The sequence below is a fragment of the Chaetura pelagica genome, unplaced genomic scaffold (genome assembly GCF_000747805.2).
Source record: "Chaetura pelagica isolate M959 unplaced genomic scaffold, ChaPel_1.0 scaffold55, whole genome shotgun sequence".
Taxonomy (NCBI): Eukaryota; Metazoa; Chordata; class Aves; order Apodiformes; family Apodidae; genus Chaetura; species Chaetura pelagica.
Genome location: NW_009953571.1, coordinates 1,103,481 through 1,123,408, shown reverse-complemented (window position 1 = coordinate 1,123,408; position 19,928 = coordinate 1,103,481). Strand labels below are relative to the sequence as shown.

Genomic DNA, 19,928 nt, shown 5'->3' with positions numbered 1-19,928 from the left:
TAACATCTGCAAGCCCTGCTCTGTGTGTTGTCTGTCCTGTGTGTGTTTGGTTAGTGTGAAATTAAATTACTTTTTCCCCAAGTTGAGTCTGTTTTGCCTGGGACCTTAATTGGTGAAGAACCCTCCTTGTCCTTTGTCTCAACCCATGAGCTTCTAGTTGGGCTTCGTCTTCCCCATCCCAGTGTGTGTGTGTGTGGGGGAGTTGAGTTAGTGGCCATGTGGCTGTTTCTTTGTTGTTGTGTTAAGACTCAAACCACGACAATCTATTTGTCTCAACTTCAAATCTAGAAAAATCTACAGGACTCCCAAGATTTCCTGAATTTCCCCAAGTTACTTGTACTTTGAAGAAAAATCTCAAGTGCTTCCCATGCTATCACTGAAAAGTATTTATCACAGCTACATTTCCCTTCTTCCAGCTTCCCACGTATCATGCTCTCAGGTTCAAAGTCAGCATGGTGGGAAACCACAGCATCTTAATTTCTCCCTTTGGTCCATCTCTTATATTCATGACCACCTTTATAGAATACTTGCTCCTCTTCCAAGTGTTGGCAACTATTCCTCTGTTATAAGCTTCTATTGTGTACTTGACTAAATGGTCATTCCCCCTTTGATTATGGCTTTGAATAAAAATGTAAAGAAACCTCTTGACTGGACTGGAATACACAGAGAGAATAATCTCTTCTCAGAAGTCAGTGTTGCCACTTTCCTCAGAATTATGTTTCACTTCACTGTGATCCTCTCCAATACACAGAAAATACAAAAATTCACATAGTTCTAAGCAGGACACAAGCAACTTTTTTCTAATTCCTGGTAAGGTCCCTTTACAGACATGGTATAAGGCTGCATGCATTAGCCCATCCAAACAGTCATGGGAGAGAGATGTAATTTCCTGCTGTCTTTCAGGATTATTGCTCCCCAAGGCTTTTCTTTGTTCTACATACAGCTCTGCAAAAGAGTTCCTCTCCCCCTTTCAATTTTACATCAGTTGTGGGTTTTGTTGTGGGGATTTTATTTCCTCAACTCATAGTTTCAGAATCTGTAGGTAAAGTGTTCCCTCTTGTCCTGTCTGGGATTCACAACCTGGTATAATTAACCTCTCGCTCCTCTTCCATTATGAGAGCAGCTGACACCAGATCACAGATTCATTGGAAAAGACCTTTACAATAACCAAGTCCAACCTTTAACCCTACTCTACCACATTTACCTCTAAACCATATCCCCAAGCACCAACATCTACACAACTTCTAAACCCAAGTCAACCACCTCCCTGGGCAGCCTGTTCCAATGTCTGACAACACTTTCAGAGAAAAAAAAATTCCTCACGTCCAGCCTAAACCTTCTCTAATGTAGCTTTAGGCCATTCCCTCTTGTCCTATCACTATTTGCTTGTGAGAAGAGACCAGCACTGATGTCCTTTCAGGTAGTTGTAGAGAGCAATAAGGTCTCCCCCCTCAACCTACTTTTTTTTAGACTAAATAGCCCCAGTTCCCTCAGCTGATCTTCATAAGGCTTGTTCTCAAAGCCTTTCATCAGCCTGGTTGCTCTTCTCTGCACCTGCTCCAGCACCTCATTGTCTTTCTTGCACTGAGGTGCCCAAAACTGAACACAGTACTGGGGCCTCACCAGTGCTGAGTACACGGGGAGGATCACTTCCCTAGACCTGCTTGCAACACTGTTCCTGATGCAGGCCAGGATGCTGTCGGCCTTCTTGGCCACCTGGGCACACTGCTGGCTCATGTTCAGCTGCTTCTTGATCAGCACCTTGAGGTTCCTTTCCACTGAGCAGCTTTCCAGTCACTCTTCCCCCAGCCTGCAGCTTTGCATGGAGTTGTTGTGACCCAAGTGCAGGACCTGGAACTTGGCCTTGCTGAAGCCCATACAATTTGCCTCAGCCCATTGATCCAGTCTGTCCAAGTCTCTATGTAGAGCCTCCCTACCCTCAAGCAGATCAACACTCCCACCCTACTTGGTGTTATCTGCAAACTTACTGAGGGTGCATTTTATCTCCTCATTGTGGTAATTACTAAAGATGCTAAACAGAAGTGATCCCAACACTGAGCCCTGAGGAACTCCACTTGTGACCACCTGCCAGCTGGATTTAGCTTCATTCACCACCACTCTATGGGCCTGGTCCATCCAGTGTTTTATTCAGCAGAGAGTGTGATGTCTCACTTCAAATATTTCTGTATTTTGAAGTCTAAAGTAAACTGTAAGCTGCTCAAATACAGCGATGATTAAAATCCTTGATCTTGCAGGCCTATTATCCCTTTGTATTTTACACTCAGTATGAAACATTAAGATGATCAAGGTGAAGATAAACACAGAAACCAAGGCACGTACATACATGTAATTTACTCTCCCACTTCCTCTGTTAATGCCAATTTCCAACTGAAACCTGGCCTGCAAGCCTAAAATTTACATTCCCCCACAACATAATAGCTTGCAAACCAATTCAGCTCCCTGCTTAATCAACCGCTAAGTGAGCACTCCCTCAACTATTTAGTCCTACTCATTTTTCAAGTGAACACAAGCTTATGCCTCACTCCCAATGCAATTAGAATACCGTGATGCTGCAAACAGAAATAACATACTTGCCATTCCTCACATACAAAGCATCTCTTGCAGCTACCAAAAGAGAAAGAAGGGTTCCCAGAAGTATTTGAAACTATTCTTCATGCTCATTACCTACCCATTTTTTTCCACTGGACAGCAAGTCTAGCATCATTGGCTTTCAGGACATTAATCCAACACCCAAATCAAGTTAAATTGTTTTTCCAGGTAAAATCAAAGGCTGTAGGATACAAAGGTAATTTGAAGATGCAGAAAAATATACAAAGCTACTATAATTTTGGCTCTTCAACACCTGTTGCCTAGTGGGAAAAAACAGAACTTTTGACCTGATATTTTATTCAATGTCACTGAACTAAATACTCACAGATTACAACCCAGAAATCTAAGTGAGAGGACAAAAAAGACTTCTCCCAAATTTATTTTTTCCTACCATGATTCTCTAGTTCTGTGGGTTCTCCTGAAAAAAATGACTCACAGATGGTACATATCTCTAACGTATTCCTCTACCCTAAACAGTAAGCATCTGGCATGCCTACTGTTTAATTACACAACAGACTCATGCAAGAGGAAACATTTTCAAGCCTGGAAGCTTATGCTCAAACTCTGATTATACCCAGCAGCAGGAGTTGTTCATGGTCAACAAATAAAGTTTACAAACAGAAGGAAAACAACTACTAGCACACAGCAAGTAGATCTTCACTAAATTTTGATACACATGAAGACAACCATGCTAGAATGTGAAGAGACTGACAGGATGCAAATTCGACAAGAAACTATATGACAATTTTATTAAATTGTTGATGCTCATCAATCATTAACACAATGACTCAAGCCACAAAACAGTGCTAGTTCATTCTGGAAACGAACATCATCTGGCTGAATCTCTGGAATTTTCAGTGCATACTGAGTTAAAGCAGACCTTAACTATTATTCTACTCTCCCATCTTCAAAAAATATGTATTAAAATAGTTCATCTGTAACTTTTCTATTCTAGCAAAACTGTTTCAGGAAGACCGACACCCCAGTTCTTTCATCACTGAACAGTGCGCTCCCTCTGCTGGCACAGCACAGATGTCACACCTCAGCAGAGGAATCCTGGTGACACTAGGATCTAGCTAAGAGGTCTATGCACAACAGCACATCCTATTTACACCTGATGTAGCTCTGTTAACATTTTAAAACATATTATAAATTACTTCCATAGGAGAAACTCTCAAAGTTGCCCATTAATAACTCAGTCCTCTGATGAAAATCTTGCAGGAGTTCGACAAGGCACCATGGGCAACAATCCTCCTAAGGCAACTAAAAATCTGTGTTCCTCAGGCTAAAAGTCATTTTCAAAAAGTGAAAAGTTTCTGAAGTCTCTCTGCTGCAGCATTTTTAACTACGTAACAAGTAGTTGCAAACAAGCAGGTTTTAGATATTCAATAAAACACAAAAAAGTGAGATTTAGCAGCGCTAAACTGACATTAACAACTCCATTTGGTCATGCAAGGGTTGCATGTTTCACTAAGGTGTGAAAATCTTACAGAATAATTGTTTTAAATTGTTCCTGTGCCTCCTCACATGGAAACAACACAACTACAGCTTAGACTCCCTAAGAACACCATATTAGATGAATTTAGTACTTAATCTAAGCAGAAGAGCTGCAAGAAATTGAAGTAATTCCAGCCAGCTTTGAAACACCTAATATTTTGGTTTTGTAGAAAAAGGTTAACCCTCAGTTAATGGAAATGCAAGTTTTGTTATGCATGAGAAAGTTAGGGTTTAGCAGTGAATAAGGAGTTTCTTCCACACTCACTGATAATACACTAATTGACTCCCTGTGTCATGTAAGCAGCTGCCATTCCCTGTGCCCCTTTCAAGCTTTGAAACACTAGGACAAAATTCTGATTTTTTCAATGGGCTTTATGTTAAATAAACAAGGGAACAGGAGTATGTCCTGGCCTGCTGTCAAGTTGATTTCTTCTGAATAAGAACTTCAGTTTAAATACCAAAGAGGGAAAGTAATCACTTGAAAAGTTAACACACACTTCTGTGAACTTAGTTTCCCTTCTCGCTCACATATTTACCAGCAAGAAGTGGGTTTTGTGTACACACCTTGCTCTTCAAAGTCTCTTGGCAACAAATTATGTTTCACACAAGTACTGTAACACTCTGATACAACAATCATAACCTCTGGGTTATTCTAAGATGAAAAAGGAACCTGTGGTCCAACAGGTCAAAGTATTTGCTTCAGAGAACTGAATTTTAATTGTTGACTGGTTTTTAACTGAGACATCAAGCACAACTGTTGGTAAGAGGCTACTTACCTTACAAACAGACATGATGTTAACGTTGATCATTTTGTCGATTGTCTGAAAGAAAACAAAGTTTTGGGGTTTGTTCTAAGTTATTTCATCAATATTTATGCACGCCCTCGTTTATGTGTGAGGATGAATGACACCTTGCACTTCTACTTTCCCCTTTTACTCCTTGCCTTCCTACTTACATATCTGGAGCAGTGACAGACTTTCAAAGAAAAGTCAGTGAATTGCTCTTGGTCAAGTTTTATCTCTGATTAAGGATTCATATCAATAAAGAACAACAGATGTATCACAACTACATTATTTCCTAACGCTCTTTCCAATATTTATGAACAATAAATTACGATATTTTAGGCATGTTCATAAATTAATGCCTGTATTTTGCTCTTCATCATTCCATAATGTGTTTTAGCAACTTAAAGCTTATTCATTAAGTTAAAAAAAAATAAAAATAATAATTTTTGGCTAAATATTTTGAAGCTTATTTGAAGGTGAATCAAAACCCATCAATACTTAAGCAGAAAGCACAAAAGCAGTGGATTCAGTAAGCTACAGGTGTTTGGGAAACAAAATCTTGCACAAGTGTCCAGAATCAGAGTTTTCAATGTAACCAAGGCAACCAAGATTGTCACCACCTTATGAACTGTCTAAAAGAGTCACACTTGTTTCAGAATAGTGTTATGGAATATGCAGCTTTCATTCATGAAGTTGCTTGCTCCCCATCCCCTCAGTCATTTAAAAATCCCCCCATAAGCTAAAGCAGCTCATGAACAACAGCCAGATGAGACCACAGACAGGAGCAGAATTCAGCTACTGACCCCATGGCATCTGTCTGAAATAGAAGATGAAGAAACAGGGGGAAAAAAAAAAGTAAAATAAACAAACTAACAAAAAAACCCAACCAAAACAAAAAAACCACCAACAAAAACACCCAAGACTACCACAATCTGAGTTGTGTCATGTTGCTGATGTAAAAATCTTAGCTTTTGTTATGTGAGTACCTTAGAAACCTAAATACTTTTGCCATATCCATTCAACATGTGATGCTAAAACTGAGAGTGCCAGAAGGTACAACAAAAGCACTTACTTTATCCAGTTCCGGAACATCAAGGAAATACTCAGGATGAGGATATGATATTCCCACATTGTTCACTGAAACGAAAGCACGGAGTTGTAATCAGATTGCGCGGATGACTTCGGTTAATGACAATTTTCAAGCAATATTTTAAAAACGTTGCGTTTAAAACATTCCAACCCCTTCAGCCAAGTTTCCTTGCAGATGCAAGTGGCACGTGGCAGTGAATACATGAGCCATTCTAAATGTGTAGAGGCTGTTTGTCCAGCTGTTTTCAAGCCGGCCTATTTAGCACATCACACCCATTTCCCACCACTTTTCAAAGCGCAGGGGCAGAAGGTTTTTCCTCTTCTAGAACCGCAGAGATGGGGTCTCAAGCCAAAGAAAAGCTCTCGGTGCCTGGCGAGACCTCGAGGTGAAACCCTGTCATTTTTTGCATGTATAAGCAAATAAACGTGAAGTGAAATAAGGTAGGAAAAAAATACATCTTCTGGCACGTTTCCCCAGGGCTTCTTCAGCCAGTGCCCCCGTCCCCGGAGGGCCACGGGTCGGTGACCGCTGCAGGGGCGCGGGGCGGGGCAGGGCGGGGCGGGGAGCAGGGCGGTGCGGGGCAGGGCGGTGCGGGGAGCGGGGCAGGGCGGTGCGGGGAGCGGGGCAGGGCGGTGCGGGGAGCGGGGCAGGGCGGTGCGGGGAGCGGGGCAGGGCGGTGCGGGGAGCGGGGCAGGGCGGTGCGGGGAGCGGGGCAGGGCGGTGCGGGGAGCGGGGCAGGGCGGTGCGGGGAGCGGGGCAGGGCGGTGCGGGGAGCGGGGCAGGGCGGTGCGGGGAGCGGGGCAGGGCGGTGCGGGGAGCGGGGCAGGGCGGTGCGGGGAGCGGGGCAGGGCGGTGCGGGGAGCGGGGCAGGGCGGTGCGGGGAGCGGGGCAGGGCGGTGCGGGGAGCGGGGCAGGGCGGTGCGGGGAGCGGGGCAGGGCGGTGCGGGGAGCGGGGCAGGGCGGTGCGGGGAGCGGGGCAGGGCGGTGCGGGGAGCGGGGCAGGGCGGTGCGGGGAGCGGGGCAGGGCGGTGCGGGGAGCGGGGCAGGGCGGTGCGGGGAGCGGGGCAGGGCGGTGCGGGGAGCGGGGCAGGGCGGTGCGGGGAGCGGGGCAGGGCGGTGCGGGGAGCGGGGCAGGGCGGTGCGGGGAGCGGGGCAGGGCGGTGCGGGGAGCGGGGCAGGGCGGTGCGGGGAGCGGGGCAGGGCGGTGCGGGGAGCGGGGCAGGGCGGTGCGGGGAGCGGGGCAGGGCGGTGCGGGGAGCGGGGCAGGGCGGTGCGGGGAGCGGGGCAGGGCGGTGCGGGGAGCGGGGCAGGGCGGTGCGGGGAGCGGGGCAGGGCGGTGCGGGGAGCGGGGCAGGGCGGTGCGGGGAGCGGGGCAGGGCGGTGCGGGGAGCGGGGCAGGGCGGTGCGGGGAGCGGGGCAGGGCGGTGCGGGGAGCGGGGCAGGGCGGTGCGGGGAGCGGGGCAGGGCGGTGCGGGGAGCGGGGCAGGGCGGTGCGGGGAGCGGGGCAGGGCGGTGCGGGGAGCGGGGCAGGGCGGTGCGGGGAGCGGGGCAGGGCGGTGCGGGGAGCGGGGCAGGGCGGTGCGGGGAGCGGGGCAGGGCGGTGCGGGGAGCGGGGCAGGGCGGTGCGGGGAGCGGGGCAGGGCGGTGCGGGGCAGGGCGGTGCGGGGTGCGGTGCGGGCAGCAGGGGGCAGCAGGAGCCCGGGCGCGGGGAGGCAGCGCTGCCGGGCCGAGCCCCCGCACCCAGCAGCCGGTGTTTCCGACGGAGATCGTCTGCCTTTGCAAAGGATTTCCGCTTTAAAAAAAGAGCTGCTGCTTTCGCTGGGTTGTCAGGGAGTCGTTACACGGAGATGCACCCCAGCAAGCTGCTCCCCCCGTCACCCCCACACCGGCACAATCCTCCCTGCTGGCAGCGTTTGGAATTCCTTGAGAGTAAGTTTTACTGAAACCTATTCGCTTCAGCACTTCAGGCAGCCAGCGTTTTATCCTCAGACATGATACCGGTACGACTCTGGAATCCCAACACAAGCAGGGGGAAAAACTTCTAACATCACCAGAAAGTCACACCTCAGCTGCCTCAAACCTAATAAAGCACATTGATATGGAGACCAAAAAAAAAAAAAGTAAGCAAATGGGATCTCCGTTTCCCTAAGTATCTGGTGTTCATCTTACGCAACTGAATCGTGTGACATTTGGTTGCTGTGGCAACGTTTCCCATCGCTATAGGGTCTTACACCCCAGAGAATCCCCAAGTGCTGTGTGTGCCCAACGGCACTCCAGGGCAGGAGTCTGCACAGCCTTAAGAAACACTCTCAAAAGACACTGGTACCTTCTTTAAACTAAAAGCACAGTAGCACCCACACACGTGCCAGAAGCTGTATTTTACCATCCAACCTGAAATACGTGTAAGGATGGATCGGGATGCAGGAGACGCAAGAAACACCCAGGAGAGATTCTGGCCCAGTGCACAAGCTCCATGCAGAGATTCTCTCGGGTGACAGCTCTTTTAGTCCTGATCTTTGTGTATTTACAGAAACCCTTAGTTCATTAGTCATGTTGTGCTATTCAAATTTTCAACTTAGATAACCTTTAAAAATACAGGAATTGAGGGGAACAGGGAGTTGGAAAATTCCTAGCAGACATTTGCTATATTTAGAAAGAGGGGAAAGTTTTAAATGGGCAAAAAAGGCCAATTCTTGGTATTGTCAGCGTGACCCAGCTTTTTTCCCTTCTTTTCACCCTAAAATAAACTGCTTTTCAGTCCATCTCTCTGGAAAGGATTTTGGCTATCAACTATGGCAGGGTTTGGGGACTAACCTTGGTTATTCTCTCCAAATTTAGACCATTTATACGATTCATGCTACAGAGACAGTCCACCTCAAACTGCTTTGGAGAAACCCAGCGATGGGAGAACAGCACCAGGGAGATTTCCCACCTCTGCTTGTTTAGTTTATTGCTGCAGCTAGCACATGTTCCAACTCACTGACAGACGCTGTTTTGAACACACAGCAAAACATTATGCAAACTCTTTTAGCCTTCATATGTGGGTGAGAAGAAGCTTCCAAATACAAAGTTTACCGAGATTTCTGTCTTTGAGTACTTTAGTTAGACCCTGTGCAACTATGTCATCAATCTAAAATATATGGAGAGTCCCATGTCTCTAAGATAAGGCTCAAAATAATCAGCACTGATCACTTGCAACTGTGCTGTGCTGCCAACACCTCTCATACCTACTGCTCCAGACGAGACCTCAAAGAAGCAGAAATACTGGAGCCCTCCTGACTGTCCTCATTTAAATCCATGCTTGCCCTTACAAAACCATGAAAAATGCAGATCAGCAAAAGCTACATTCTGGATTGCAATAAAAGCTACAAAATTAAAAATATAAGGCATTAAAGCATGAAATTAATTGCCGTAAAAAAACTAGAATACAGTCTTTCTGGAGTAGCCATCATACACCTGCAAGCAGTTTCTATTAATACAACTATATCTGAAGAAATGAAAAAACTACGTATCGTGTAATCTGATGAGCCCAAGCATGAGATCTGCTAAAAACACTGGTGATTAGTTAGAAGAGATTTCTGTAAAACTGCACTGGCAATGGCTGCAAGGAAAAAAGCAGAGGAACTCAGCTAGAGAATACACAGCTCTAGAGCATTTAGTTGCTATTTTTACCATGTGTTTAGTCAAGGTGCTCAGGCAAAAAGCAAGAATCAGGCTCTGTTTGAGGAACGTGCTTGTTTTCCTGTAATGAGCATACACAACATTTGAGATGGATTCACTGCTTTGCTGACCACTTTGAGCAAGACTAGTGTCAGATTGTCATGATTTTGTGCATCACCATAACCTTATCACAGCCTAAAAAATAATAAAAACCCTTCCTCTGTGGACATTTCACACATGGTAAAAGGTTTGCTGGTGTTTTGAGACATTTAAGTAATACACTATTCTGCAGCAATTACTACCTGAGAGACAGCTTACAAGTCTTACATTTCCTGAGCTGATTTTGACAGGACGTATTAGAATAGACATTGATTTTAATCTTCAAAGTTTCTTTGGAACTTATCTTCTTCAGAAACAAGAAACAAGGCACCCACAGCTTTGTTACAACTACTCTTTACACAAAACACACTGTTCACAACTGCTATTACTTCAACAGATTTGAACTTTTATAGGAATAAAATACTGGATGTTTTCAGTTGCATGTACTGAAGTTTGTAGGGAATATTAAGAACATTCTGAGCTGTACCCTTTAATGTGTTGGTGGTTTTTTTGAGTTTTTATATACACTATTTTCTTGGGCATTATTTACCTACTTCTTGCAACAGGGCTTATCTATTAGAAGTTCATGTAGTAAAACATCATGTGTGTAATGAATTTGTTTTGAAATATGCTTAAAAAACCCCAAACTGTTTTAGCTCCAATTACTGCACTTCAGGTTAGTAAATTGAATTTTGTAGTAAGAAGCACGTTATCAGGTGACATATACCAATAGATGTCTGAGCCATGCAACTTACAAAACTTCCTGCCATATGTTTAACTATCACAGGTTCTCATTCCCATATTGAGCAACCCTAGAAATACAGGATATGCACTTCTAAGGAAAGAACCAGAAAACTGATAACAAACTGCCTTTACATCACGGTTCAGAAAAGACTCGGGTAACCTGCTGTTGCACTTAAAAATCTTCTTGTGACAAACACCTTGAAATCACCTCAGTTGTACATTCAACGAAGTAACTGGATGGATCACCTTGTTTTATCAAGGACTTACCACATCATCTACACTCCCACAGTATCACCAACTGTACTCAGGCATTTTTGCATTGCTACTGGAACAAGAACTGCACCAACATAACCAGAAGACACAAACTTTTGAAGTAGGAGCAAGTTACTTGGTGCTACATTGTAATGATTCAATTTCAACAGCTCTATAATTAAAAGTTAACAGTTCTCCCACAGGGCTCTGCTGTTAAATTGAATCTCAGTATTTGGAACATGCTTCAGTTCTAAGATGGCATTAGGTCAAGACACTGAGTGGAGTCTTAGGCTAAAGAACCTTTAACAGTCACAGAGTAACAACGTATCAACAACATTCAATAAGCATTAAAATTCCTAGAACACAGGCACACATGCAAGCCCCATCTCATGACGTGTATCAGCGGGAAGCTAAAAAGCATACTGAGAATGCAGTGACACAATCAGGCAAATACTAGCTTTTGTGAATTGATTGCAATAAACTTTCAATATGGGAAAAAGTAGGCATGCCAAGACAAAGTACCACTATGAAAGATTTAGATCAGATACAAACCTAAGACACCAATCTCCAGGCCTTCCAATCCTGCTTTGATTCTACTGTAAGTATCTTCTCTCTCTCCAAAGTCCGCGACAATGACTTTTGTTTCCACTTTGTACTTTTCCCCTGGAAAAGAAATGTTTTAAAATTTTTAAGTTTTAAATAGTTGAATTACCATTCAGATATTAAGAATGTATCAATTATTATGGTTTTACAAAATACTGTTTTAAATAGCTAATACTGCACATCGACATCTCCCCCCTACAGTAGGAATCCTTGAATTTTAACACAACTTGCACAAAAAGTTTGACGTTGAGCTACGTCTGGTGAGAACCCAAGTTCTCAAATGATTCAGCATATTTTCTTCATACAGAACGATGATGGCAAGAAAACAAATTATACAGGTTTGCACAGAATAAAAAAAAAACAACTGCAGAAATCAGAACACTCACATACATAACAGTGTTAAAGTACAGCTTGACAAGAATGCTTTTTCCAGCTTAAGCCAAAATGCTAAATTAGTTGCTTCAAACCTAGCAAAAAAATTATTTATTGCCCTCTGTTTCTATTCTCACTTCTCGTGCCATACAGTTTTTGAATGTTTGGTATTTTGAACATAAATCAGAAAGGGAACATCTGGGTGAACAAGAAGAGAGGAACTTCACCTCTAATCACTCCAGAACTGTTCTGATATGCTGTCATCTCCGTCCTTAACAGAACAGGAAAAATATACCTATATGTAGTTGGGTATGTATATGTGAAATCAAGTATTAAAAATACTTCACATAAAACCCAATTATGCTTCCATTGAGCTAAATTAATTACATTGAATTAAAACCAGTATAATGTTCTCTTGGACTTGAAAAGAGCAGAGCAGTGAATTAGCATCGCAGCATCTCTGTGTTTTGCTGCACCTGACTCCCACCCCGGCGTTCCTTAGGGAACCTGCCTACAGCTTGAGAAGGACTCTGCAGCACTTTGCCCCCAGAGCCATTCATAAAAGCAGTGCCATGCTGAAGGAAAAGAATCATTCACAAAAAAGACTGGAAGCACCCAGATTCCCATAATGCTCCTTCCCATTCAAGGGAAAGCCACAACTCCCATGATCCTGCTGTCCATTCATGCAGAATCATGAATCTACTGAACTCCCTGGTTTGCTGGCTGCCTCCACTCCCCCCGCAACAGCCCTAATGGCAGATGAAATTATTTCTCCTCCTTTTCCCTCTCCCCACCCTCAACCTCTTCATCTCTCCTGAACAGCTGCATTGTTTAAAAATCCCCTGAGAGATGTTGCTATGTCAAATGACGACGTAAATAGCATTAAGCCCCTACTGCAGCAGCAGCCTCGTGATCGCGTCAGAAGAAAATCAAGTTCAACACTGGGGGGGCAAAAATGGTCTATTTTTGAACACAGCTTTTCTGGTATTTAGCACACACATTCGAGTTCTTACAGGACACAGATTGAAAGGCAGCATTAGAGGCACATCTAATACGTGCAAGTGGACTGGCGGGCAAAGCCCAAGGCGCACGCTTCTACACACATGCCATTTTTAACTGTTTTGTGGGATCTGCAGCTGTCCTCACTGTTACTCACATGCCCTTATGAAATGCCAGTAAAGGACCCAAACACCATCCTCACCCATTTGCTCCATTGGTACCGGCCCTTTTATAAGAAGCACTCCTCATTAGGATTATTATCAATCTATCTTTGAAGCCTTCTGAAATCACTAAAGGGATACTGAGAGGACAAAGTAAGAAAAAAATCTGAAGATCTAATAGTATAAATAGAAAAAAAAATGTAAATCCTCCCACCACTCTTCAAAGACTCTTTCAAGCCTTTAGAAAATTAGCAAAGAGATGGTACATTTTAGGTTCTTAAGCAAGCAGCACCCTTTCTGGACAGAGGGGGGATAGTAAAGTGTATAAAAACATATGAAAGGACTACCCACCAGTATGGCCAGAGAAGGCAGCTTTTGTGGTTGCTCACTGCAAACATCTAGGACTGTCTTGCCCTTGCAGATGCCAACCATGGACCAAACCCTCCCTCCACATTTCATGCCAGTGTTCAGGTATCCTGTAACTTCTGTGTACCCTGTGCTCTGTCCCAGAACCTGTGATAGGTGGGATGATCCACTGCATCACAGAAAAGACTAGTAGAGACACCTGATAAAATGGTTCCATGCCAAATGATGATGCAAATAGCATTAAGTCACTTCTATGTCAGCTCATCCTAGTAGTCAGAGCACAAAGTGCAAAGAAGAACAAGTGTGGTCTGGTCTGTATGAACAATGGAAAAAGGAACTTCCTTGATCTTAAGAAAGATTAAGAACAAACAGATGTGACTAGAAGACAGTAGAGCACATCCTTGTGTTATCTGCAAAAAAGCATGAGATGTAGTGTAATAGACAACAAAATACAACCAGGGTATGTCTTAAATCCAGGATAACTAGCAGTGACTAGGTTCTTGTTATCCAAAAAGAGAAAATCTGAAACTCCTTAATGGAACTTTCAGCCTTAGCACCATGAGATGCTTTGGAGCCACAGGGAGAGAAAAATGGGTATCAAGTCAGTTTTTTGCAGTCAGCAACTACAGGATCTGAAAAAGCTGGTATTATCTGCCAACACGTCCAGTATTCCTGATGATACATTCACAAGTGCATCTGATGTTTTGTCTTTGGAATTGGTACTTCAAATGCTTCGTAACAGGTGACAGAATGTTAGACCACCATGTTACCAACAGCTGTGCAGCAGTCGGTCGTCATCTACCCATAAAGCCTCAGGGATGGGAAAGGAAGCCCAGCAGGCCTCCTTCTCATTTCTTAACTCTGACAAACCAGTGTTTTTTAATCACTTCATTTACTGAAAAAATCAGGTGATAACAGTAGTGACTCTACAAATAAGCTTTAGCCTAAACTTGCACATATCCCAGTCTGTGTGACCTCAGCCAAAACTTCTGGTAATTTAGCAAGAGACCAGCTATGTGCAACAGTATCCTGCTAATCTAATAAAAGCAGACAGGATTTTCTGCAACCACACCATCATTGAGAAATAAGGTGTGACCACAAACCACTCACCTGATTTCTCATATATGATGGCTATTTACAACACCTCTAAGTGAAGCAGAAGCTTAATTAATTCCAAAGGCCAAGAGACGTCTCACTGTAGGAGAAGAACATGTTTGTGACCCTTTAGAGAACCTGAAGGTGCACAAGTTTATGGGACCTGATGGGGTCCATCCACAGGTCCTGAGGGAGCTGGTGGATGCAGTTGCTAAGCCTCTGTTCATCATATCTGAGAGGTCATGGTGGTCTGGTAAAGTTCCTTGTGCCCAGCAAGATCATGGAACAGATCCTCCTGGAAAATCTGCTAAGGCATGGAAAATAAGGAGGTGATTAGTGACAGCCAACATGGCTTCACTAAGGGAAATCATGCCTGACCAATCTGGTGGCCTTCTACGACAAGGCTACAGAGATGGTGGATAGTGGCAGAGCAACTGATGTCATCTACTTGGATTTGTGCAAGGCATTTGATACTGTCCCACAGGACATCCTGGTCTGCAAACTGACAAGTCATGGATTTGACAGGTGGACCACTCGTTGGGTAACAAATTGGCTGGATGGCCACACCCAGAGAGCTGTGGTCAACGGTTCAGTGAACGAGTGGAGGCAAGTGATGAGCAGTGTTCCTCAGGGGTCAGTACTGGGACCAGTGCTGTTTAACATCTTTGTTGGAGACATGGACAGTGGGATGGAGTGTATCCTCAGCAAGTTTGCTGACAATACCAAGCTGTGTGGTGTGGTTGACACCCAAGAGGGAAGGGATGCCATCCAGAGGGACCTTGACAGGTTTGAGAGGAGGGGCAGTGCTAACCTCATGAAGTTCAACAAGGCCAAGTGCAAGGTCCTGCATCTGGGTTGGTGTAACCCCAGGCACAAATACAGGCTGGGGGGAGAATGGCTGGAGAGCAGCCTTGAGGAAAAGGATTTGGGGGTGGTAGTTGATTAAAAGCTCAACACAAACCACCAGTGTGCACTGGAGCCTAGAGAGCAATTGCATCCTCGGCTGCATCAAAAGAAGTGTGGCCAGCAGGGCCAGGGAGGTGATTCAGCCCCTCTGCTCTGGTGAGGCCACACCTGGAATATTGTGTACAGCCCTGGAGCCCTCAGCACAGGAAAGACATGTAGGTGTTGGAGAGGGTCCAGAGAAGGGCCATGAAGGTGACCAGCAGGATACAGCACCTCTGCTATGAAGACAGGATGAGAGAGTTGGGGCTATTCAGCCTGGAGAAGAGAAGGCTCCAGGTTACAGGAAAGGGTTACAGGAAAGCTGGGAAGGGGATTTTCACCAGAGAGCGTAGTGATAGGACAAGGGGTAATGGTTTTAAGCTTTTAAAGATTTAGATGAGAATCAGGAAGAGATCTGTGAAAGTAGTAAGATAATGGAATAGGTTGCCTAGGGAGGCTGTGGAAGCTCCCTCCCTGGAGGTGTTTAAGGCCAGGCTGGATGAGGCTTTGTGCAGCCTGGTCTGGTGTGAAGTGTCCCTGCTTATAGCAGGGAGGTTGGAACACAGTGATCTATAAGGTCCCTTCCAACCTTAACCATTCCATGATTCTGTAACTTACAGGAAATGGATCCAGTGTTGTGCTATGCAAGAAACACATTTATCTAAACTATCAGGCAAACTAGGGCTCACCTTCACTACTAAAAACATTCACACTACCTCTAACACTAGAAAAAAGGATCACACTGGTATTAAAAAACACAAGCAGAAATGTAGAAACTACAGTGAGCTACATCCTAAATAAAGACTAATAAAGAATTGTAAAATAGCTAGGAGGTAAGCATCTTCAAACTTATGTTTTTGGAAGCTTGCAAATAATTCAGAGCAGCAGGCCCCCTAAACTGAAATCTTGGTGTTGTGAACTTGGTTGACAGGCTAAGAAAATGCTGAGGAAGTGAAGTTTTGAGACACAGATATACTGAGTAACCTTGTGTATCTAAATGCAAATTCCTAAATCAAGCTTGTCCTAATTATAAAGCTAAACAAGACCACAAAATCAAGCAGCCTGTAAAAACAGCTGCAGAAGCTGAGAGCCAGGGTGGCTGCCCCAGCAAGTCATGGCAATGCTTCCAAACGTTGAGGTCATTTCAAGGCAGCATGGCAAGCAGAGCCCTGACACTCACCACCCACACCCCCTCACTCCAGGACCCTACAACAACATGGCCAGGCACAAGACAACAAGAGACACTGCAACACAGCACTTGCTACCATCCTCCTGCCTCCCAAGGACAGTATTGTTTGTTCCCTGGGCGGTTTTCCTCATCACTACCTCAAAACATTCACTGTGGTGAAGCTGCACAAGGAGTTTGTTGTGACGCAATTCCCAGCTGCTTCAGAGGGAAGTGCAACCTGACATGTGGGAAGGTTAGCACTGTGTGACAGGCAGCATGTCAAACTCCCTTCTCTACTCTTGCCCTGACGTTATTTTCACCTCCCCAGAAGGCTTTCTTTGATATTTGTTGGTGGTACTGGCTTTTACACAGCATGAAGAAAGCTATTTTTAGTTTATTAACTCATCTTATGAAGGGCATTTGGACTATTCCCAATACTTCCTGTAACATTTAGCTTTCCTTAATGTCACTATTACTGCCCGGCTGTGACAATGTGTACAGAATATAATATGTATGTATATGTGAACACGAATGTTTTGTCACCTTTTGAAAATAAAAGGCTAAATTCTCCAGCCCTATAATTATTAGAACAGCAATGACTTAAAAAAACTTTTTTTTTTCAGATTTAATTTCAATAGAGTATACTTGAGAATGACCAGAAGATCTATTTAGTAGGATGAATTCAAGAGTCACTGACACTAAAAGATGTGATAGTACAGAATAACGAAAACATTGTGCCCTTACTGTCAAGGCAATTTCAAGACACTTCAGTTAGTCACTCTACATGAATTAGAACAAATTTTAAAAATGAAACAAGCTTCTAGGCTAATTCAGCCTTATTTTTATGTCCCTCATAGTTTCATTTGCATTCAGCATCCACAGAAAAGTGTTCACTGTAGGCAAAACACAGACACTTAAAAGCAGCTTTCAGTCTTCTCCAAAGTGTTACTTGTAAGGGAAAATACACTGCTAATTAGTCCACATCTAATGCACAAAATAGGATGGTATCCAATTCAGCACTGAAGTGATGCACGTGCTTAAGAGGTTACACAGCAAGCACACTCGTATCCATTCATTGCACCATTTTTAAAATTATTTTTCATATTAGTGTGGGTTTTTTTCCAAATAATTCGTTGTGAGTAACAAATCAGCTGAGTTTCCTTTCTCTGCTTTATGAAGATCTAATAACTAGCATTAATGACTTCCCTCACCAAAATACATTTCTGAAGAAACACTAAAATTATCACCAGCATTTCCTCAGCAAAGGCTATCAAGGATTTTTACAGCTTTGACAATAAAAAGGGTTTGGTGTAATGGAACTCAACCTGCTAGAAAAGTGACAAGAGACTAAAATATGCATTTACAGAATGAAGTTGAAGGAGGACAGCGCTGTTTGTACCATCCAGTCCTTTCCTTATGCCAGAGACCATTCCCTGTAAAGCCCCTTAAAAGAGCCTCATTTTAAGTCTTCAGCCATACAGCTTCTACTAACTGCCTTAGACTAGATCTGCAAAACGGACTTTCACTCAGTGAAAACAATTCAATACTCATTTTTCATATAGCTTTCAGTTTATTTCACACTGAGAATGATAAGCAATATATTGCAGCTGTTGTGTTAAGAAATGGTGATTAATGACCCAGAAACAAGCACAAGGACTCTTGCTTTTGGTATCCACAAAAACTTGTTACAAACAGAATGTTAGCAGAGACAGGTATTAAGCTTCTGTGTACAAAAGAAAAGGCAACCTATTCCCCCACCCAGCTACTGCCAGGTGGAGGCAGCAGCGACCCTCAATACAGGGATAATTCCTGGTTCTTCAGTCTGTGTTTCTGAAGTACCAATTCATCTGCTCCATTGATGAAATTTATCCAATTTACATGCTAGGGCATGTAAAACATTAAGACTAAAGACACCACTAGGTCCCAGATTTAGACCTGAACCTACAAACACAATACGCAGGGTGTGGAAGAGGCTATTTCTGGTGCAGTTTACTTTCAGAAAAGAAAACCCAAAACACCTAATTCACATGTAAACAACCTTTATATACTTAATTTCCTGTACTTCATGGGTTTACAAACTATCAACACAACAAATACTGCAGAGCAGCACTCTGGCAGTGAGGCTCACAGCAAGCAAGCTTCCAATCCTGTCTGGAAGAGGCTAACTCAGCCTTCCCAGGTGTGAAAAAGCACAGTCTGCTAGAACTTGACAGATCACTTACTGCTATGACACCCATGACACCGACTGTTTAACTTTCTTCAACTGGTTTTCATCCTTCAAAACAAATATGACGTGGTCTGTTACTCCTTATGCTGATGGCTGATAAGTAAACAAAGTCCTTTTGCAAGGATGCCACTAATTGCCTGCAGAATGTTTTACCTGTGGCTTGTCCTACCTTGTTGCTGCCTCTAAATTCTCCTAAAGGGTAAAGTAGTCCTAGGACTGCATCCTAGAGCTTGCAGGACATCTTTCAAGTGTTTTGCTCTAAGAATTCTGCTCAGTTTGTTCAAATGAAATTGGGCAAAATTTCACTGAGAAAATGCAAGAGGAGATGAGAAAATAGAGGAACTGAGAGGGGAAAAAACCACTCAAACCGAAGAAGCAAGATGCTTCTAAAACAAACAACCAAAAACAAACAAAAACAAACAAACAAAAAACAAACAAAAGATCAAACCAAAACAACAACCAAACAAACAAACCTAACTCAAACCCACCACATTTAAAATAGGCTTCTTTCCCAATTGCTCTGTGCCTTTTATATGCTTTGTGGATTATACATTGGGTTCACCTATTTCATTTATTGACAAATTAATAAAAATTAATTCAGCTTGGATCTTCCATCAGCTCTCTATAGTGTCTGACACCTGCTCCTTTACTAAGTCACTGACACAATTTAAGGCAAAACCACAGGAACTTTCTTCACATCATCCAAGGGAAACTTTCTTCAGGTAAGAAAACTGAGAGCTCATTATGAAACAAAAATCCTTAGACCCAAAGATTTTAATTGCAAAAACCTGTGTATTCTTTAAAAAGACATGTAGCAGACTCAAAGTTTTGGAGACTAGTTCTAAAAACAATACTGAAGGCTTAGAACACAATGTATTTCAGTTAAATGATCATTTGTGAGAACACACTGGAAAATGTATTTTTTTTTCAGTACAGAAAGTTTCTTAGAAGCTAATATTATAATCTGGGTGCATGAAATACTAAGAACTGCCAACATTAAAGCATCAAATAGGAACTTACTTAAAAAAACAAACTTGAATTATATGGTATCTGATGATAAACTCAAAATCTCCCATGTTGCTTTTATATGCACTAATCTACAATTAAGTACATGTTTACACTTGGAAACAGGAACACTTAGCTACAACTGTTTTTTCTTGCCTCCTATGGATCATGCACAACTCCACCACCTGTCCCATGAAGTCACTGGCTAATAACACCATCAATACCAAACTCCTCTTTTGACAATTTCCCT

At 43.6% G+C, this 19,928-nt stretch overlaps 1 protein-coding gene across 1 annotated transcript in view; it reads right to left on the bottom strand.

Moving 5' to 3' along the window:
* The window catches only part of HSD17B12 (hydroxysteroid (17-beta) dehydrogenase 12), a 56,418-nt gene that overhangs the window by 25,829 nt on the left and 10,661 nt on the right, over positions 1 to 19,928 (bottom strand). Inside the window, exons 4-6 of the mRNA XM_009999583.1 lie at positions 11,290 to 11,400; positions 5,965 to 6,029; positions 4,884 to 4,928 (exon numbers count right to left, since the gene is read on the bottom strand). Coding sequence (XP_009997885.1) covers positions 4,884 to 4,928; positions 5,965 to 6,029; positions 11,290 to 11,400 — 221 coding nt within the window. The remainder of the gene's footprint in view (positions 1 to 4,883; positions 4,929 to 5,964; positions 6,030 to 11,289; positions 11,401 to 19,928) is intronic.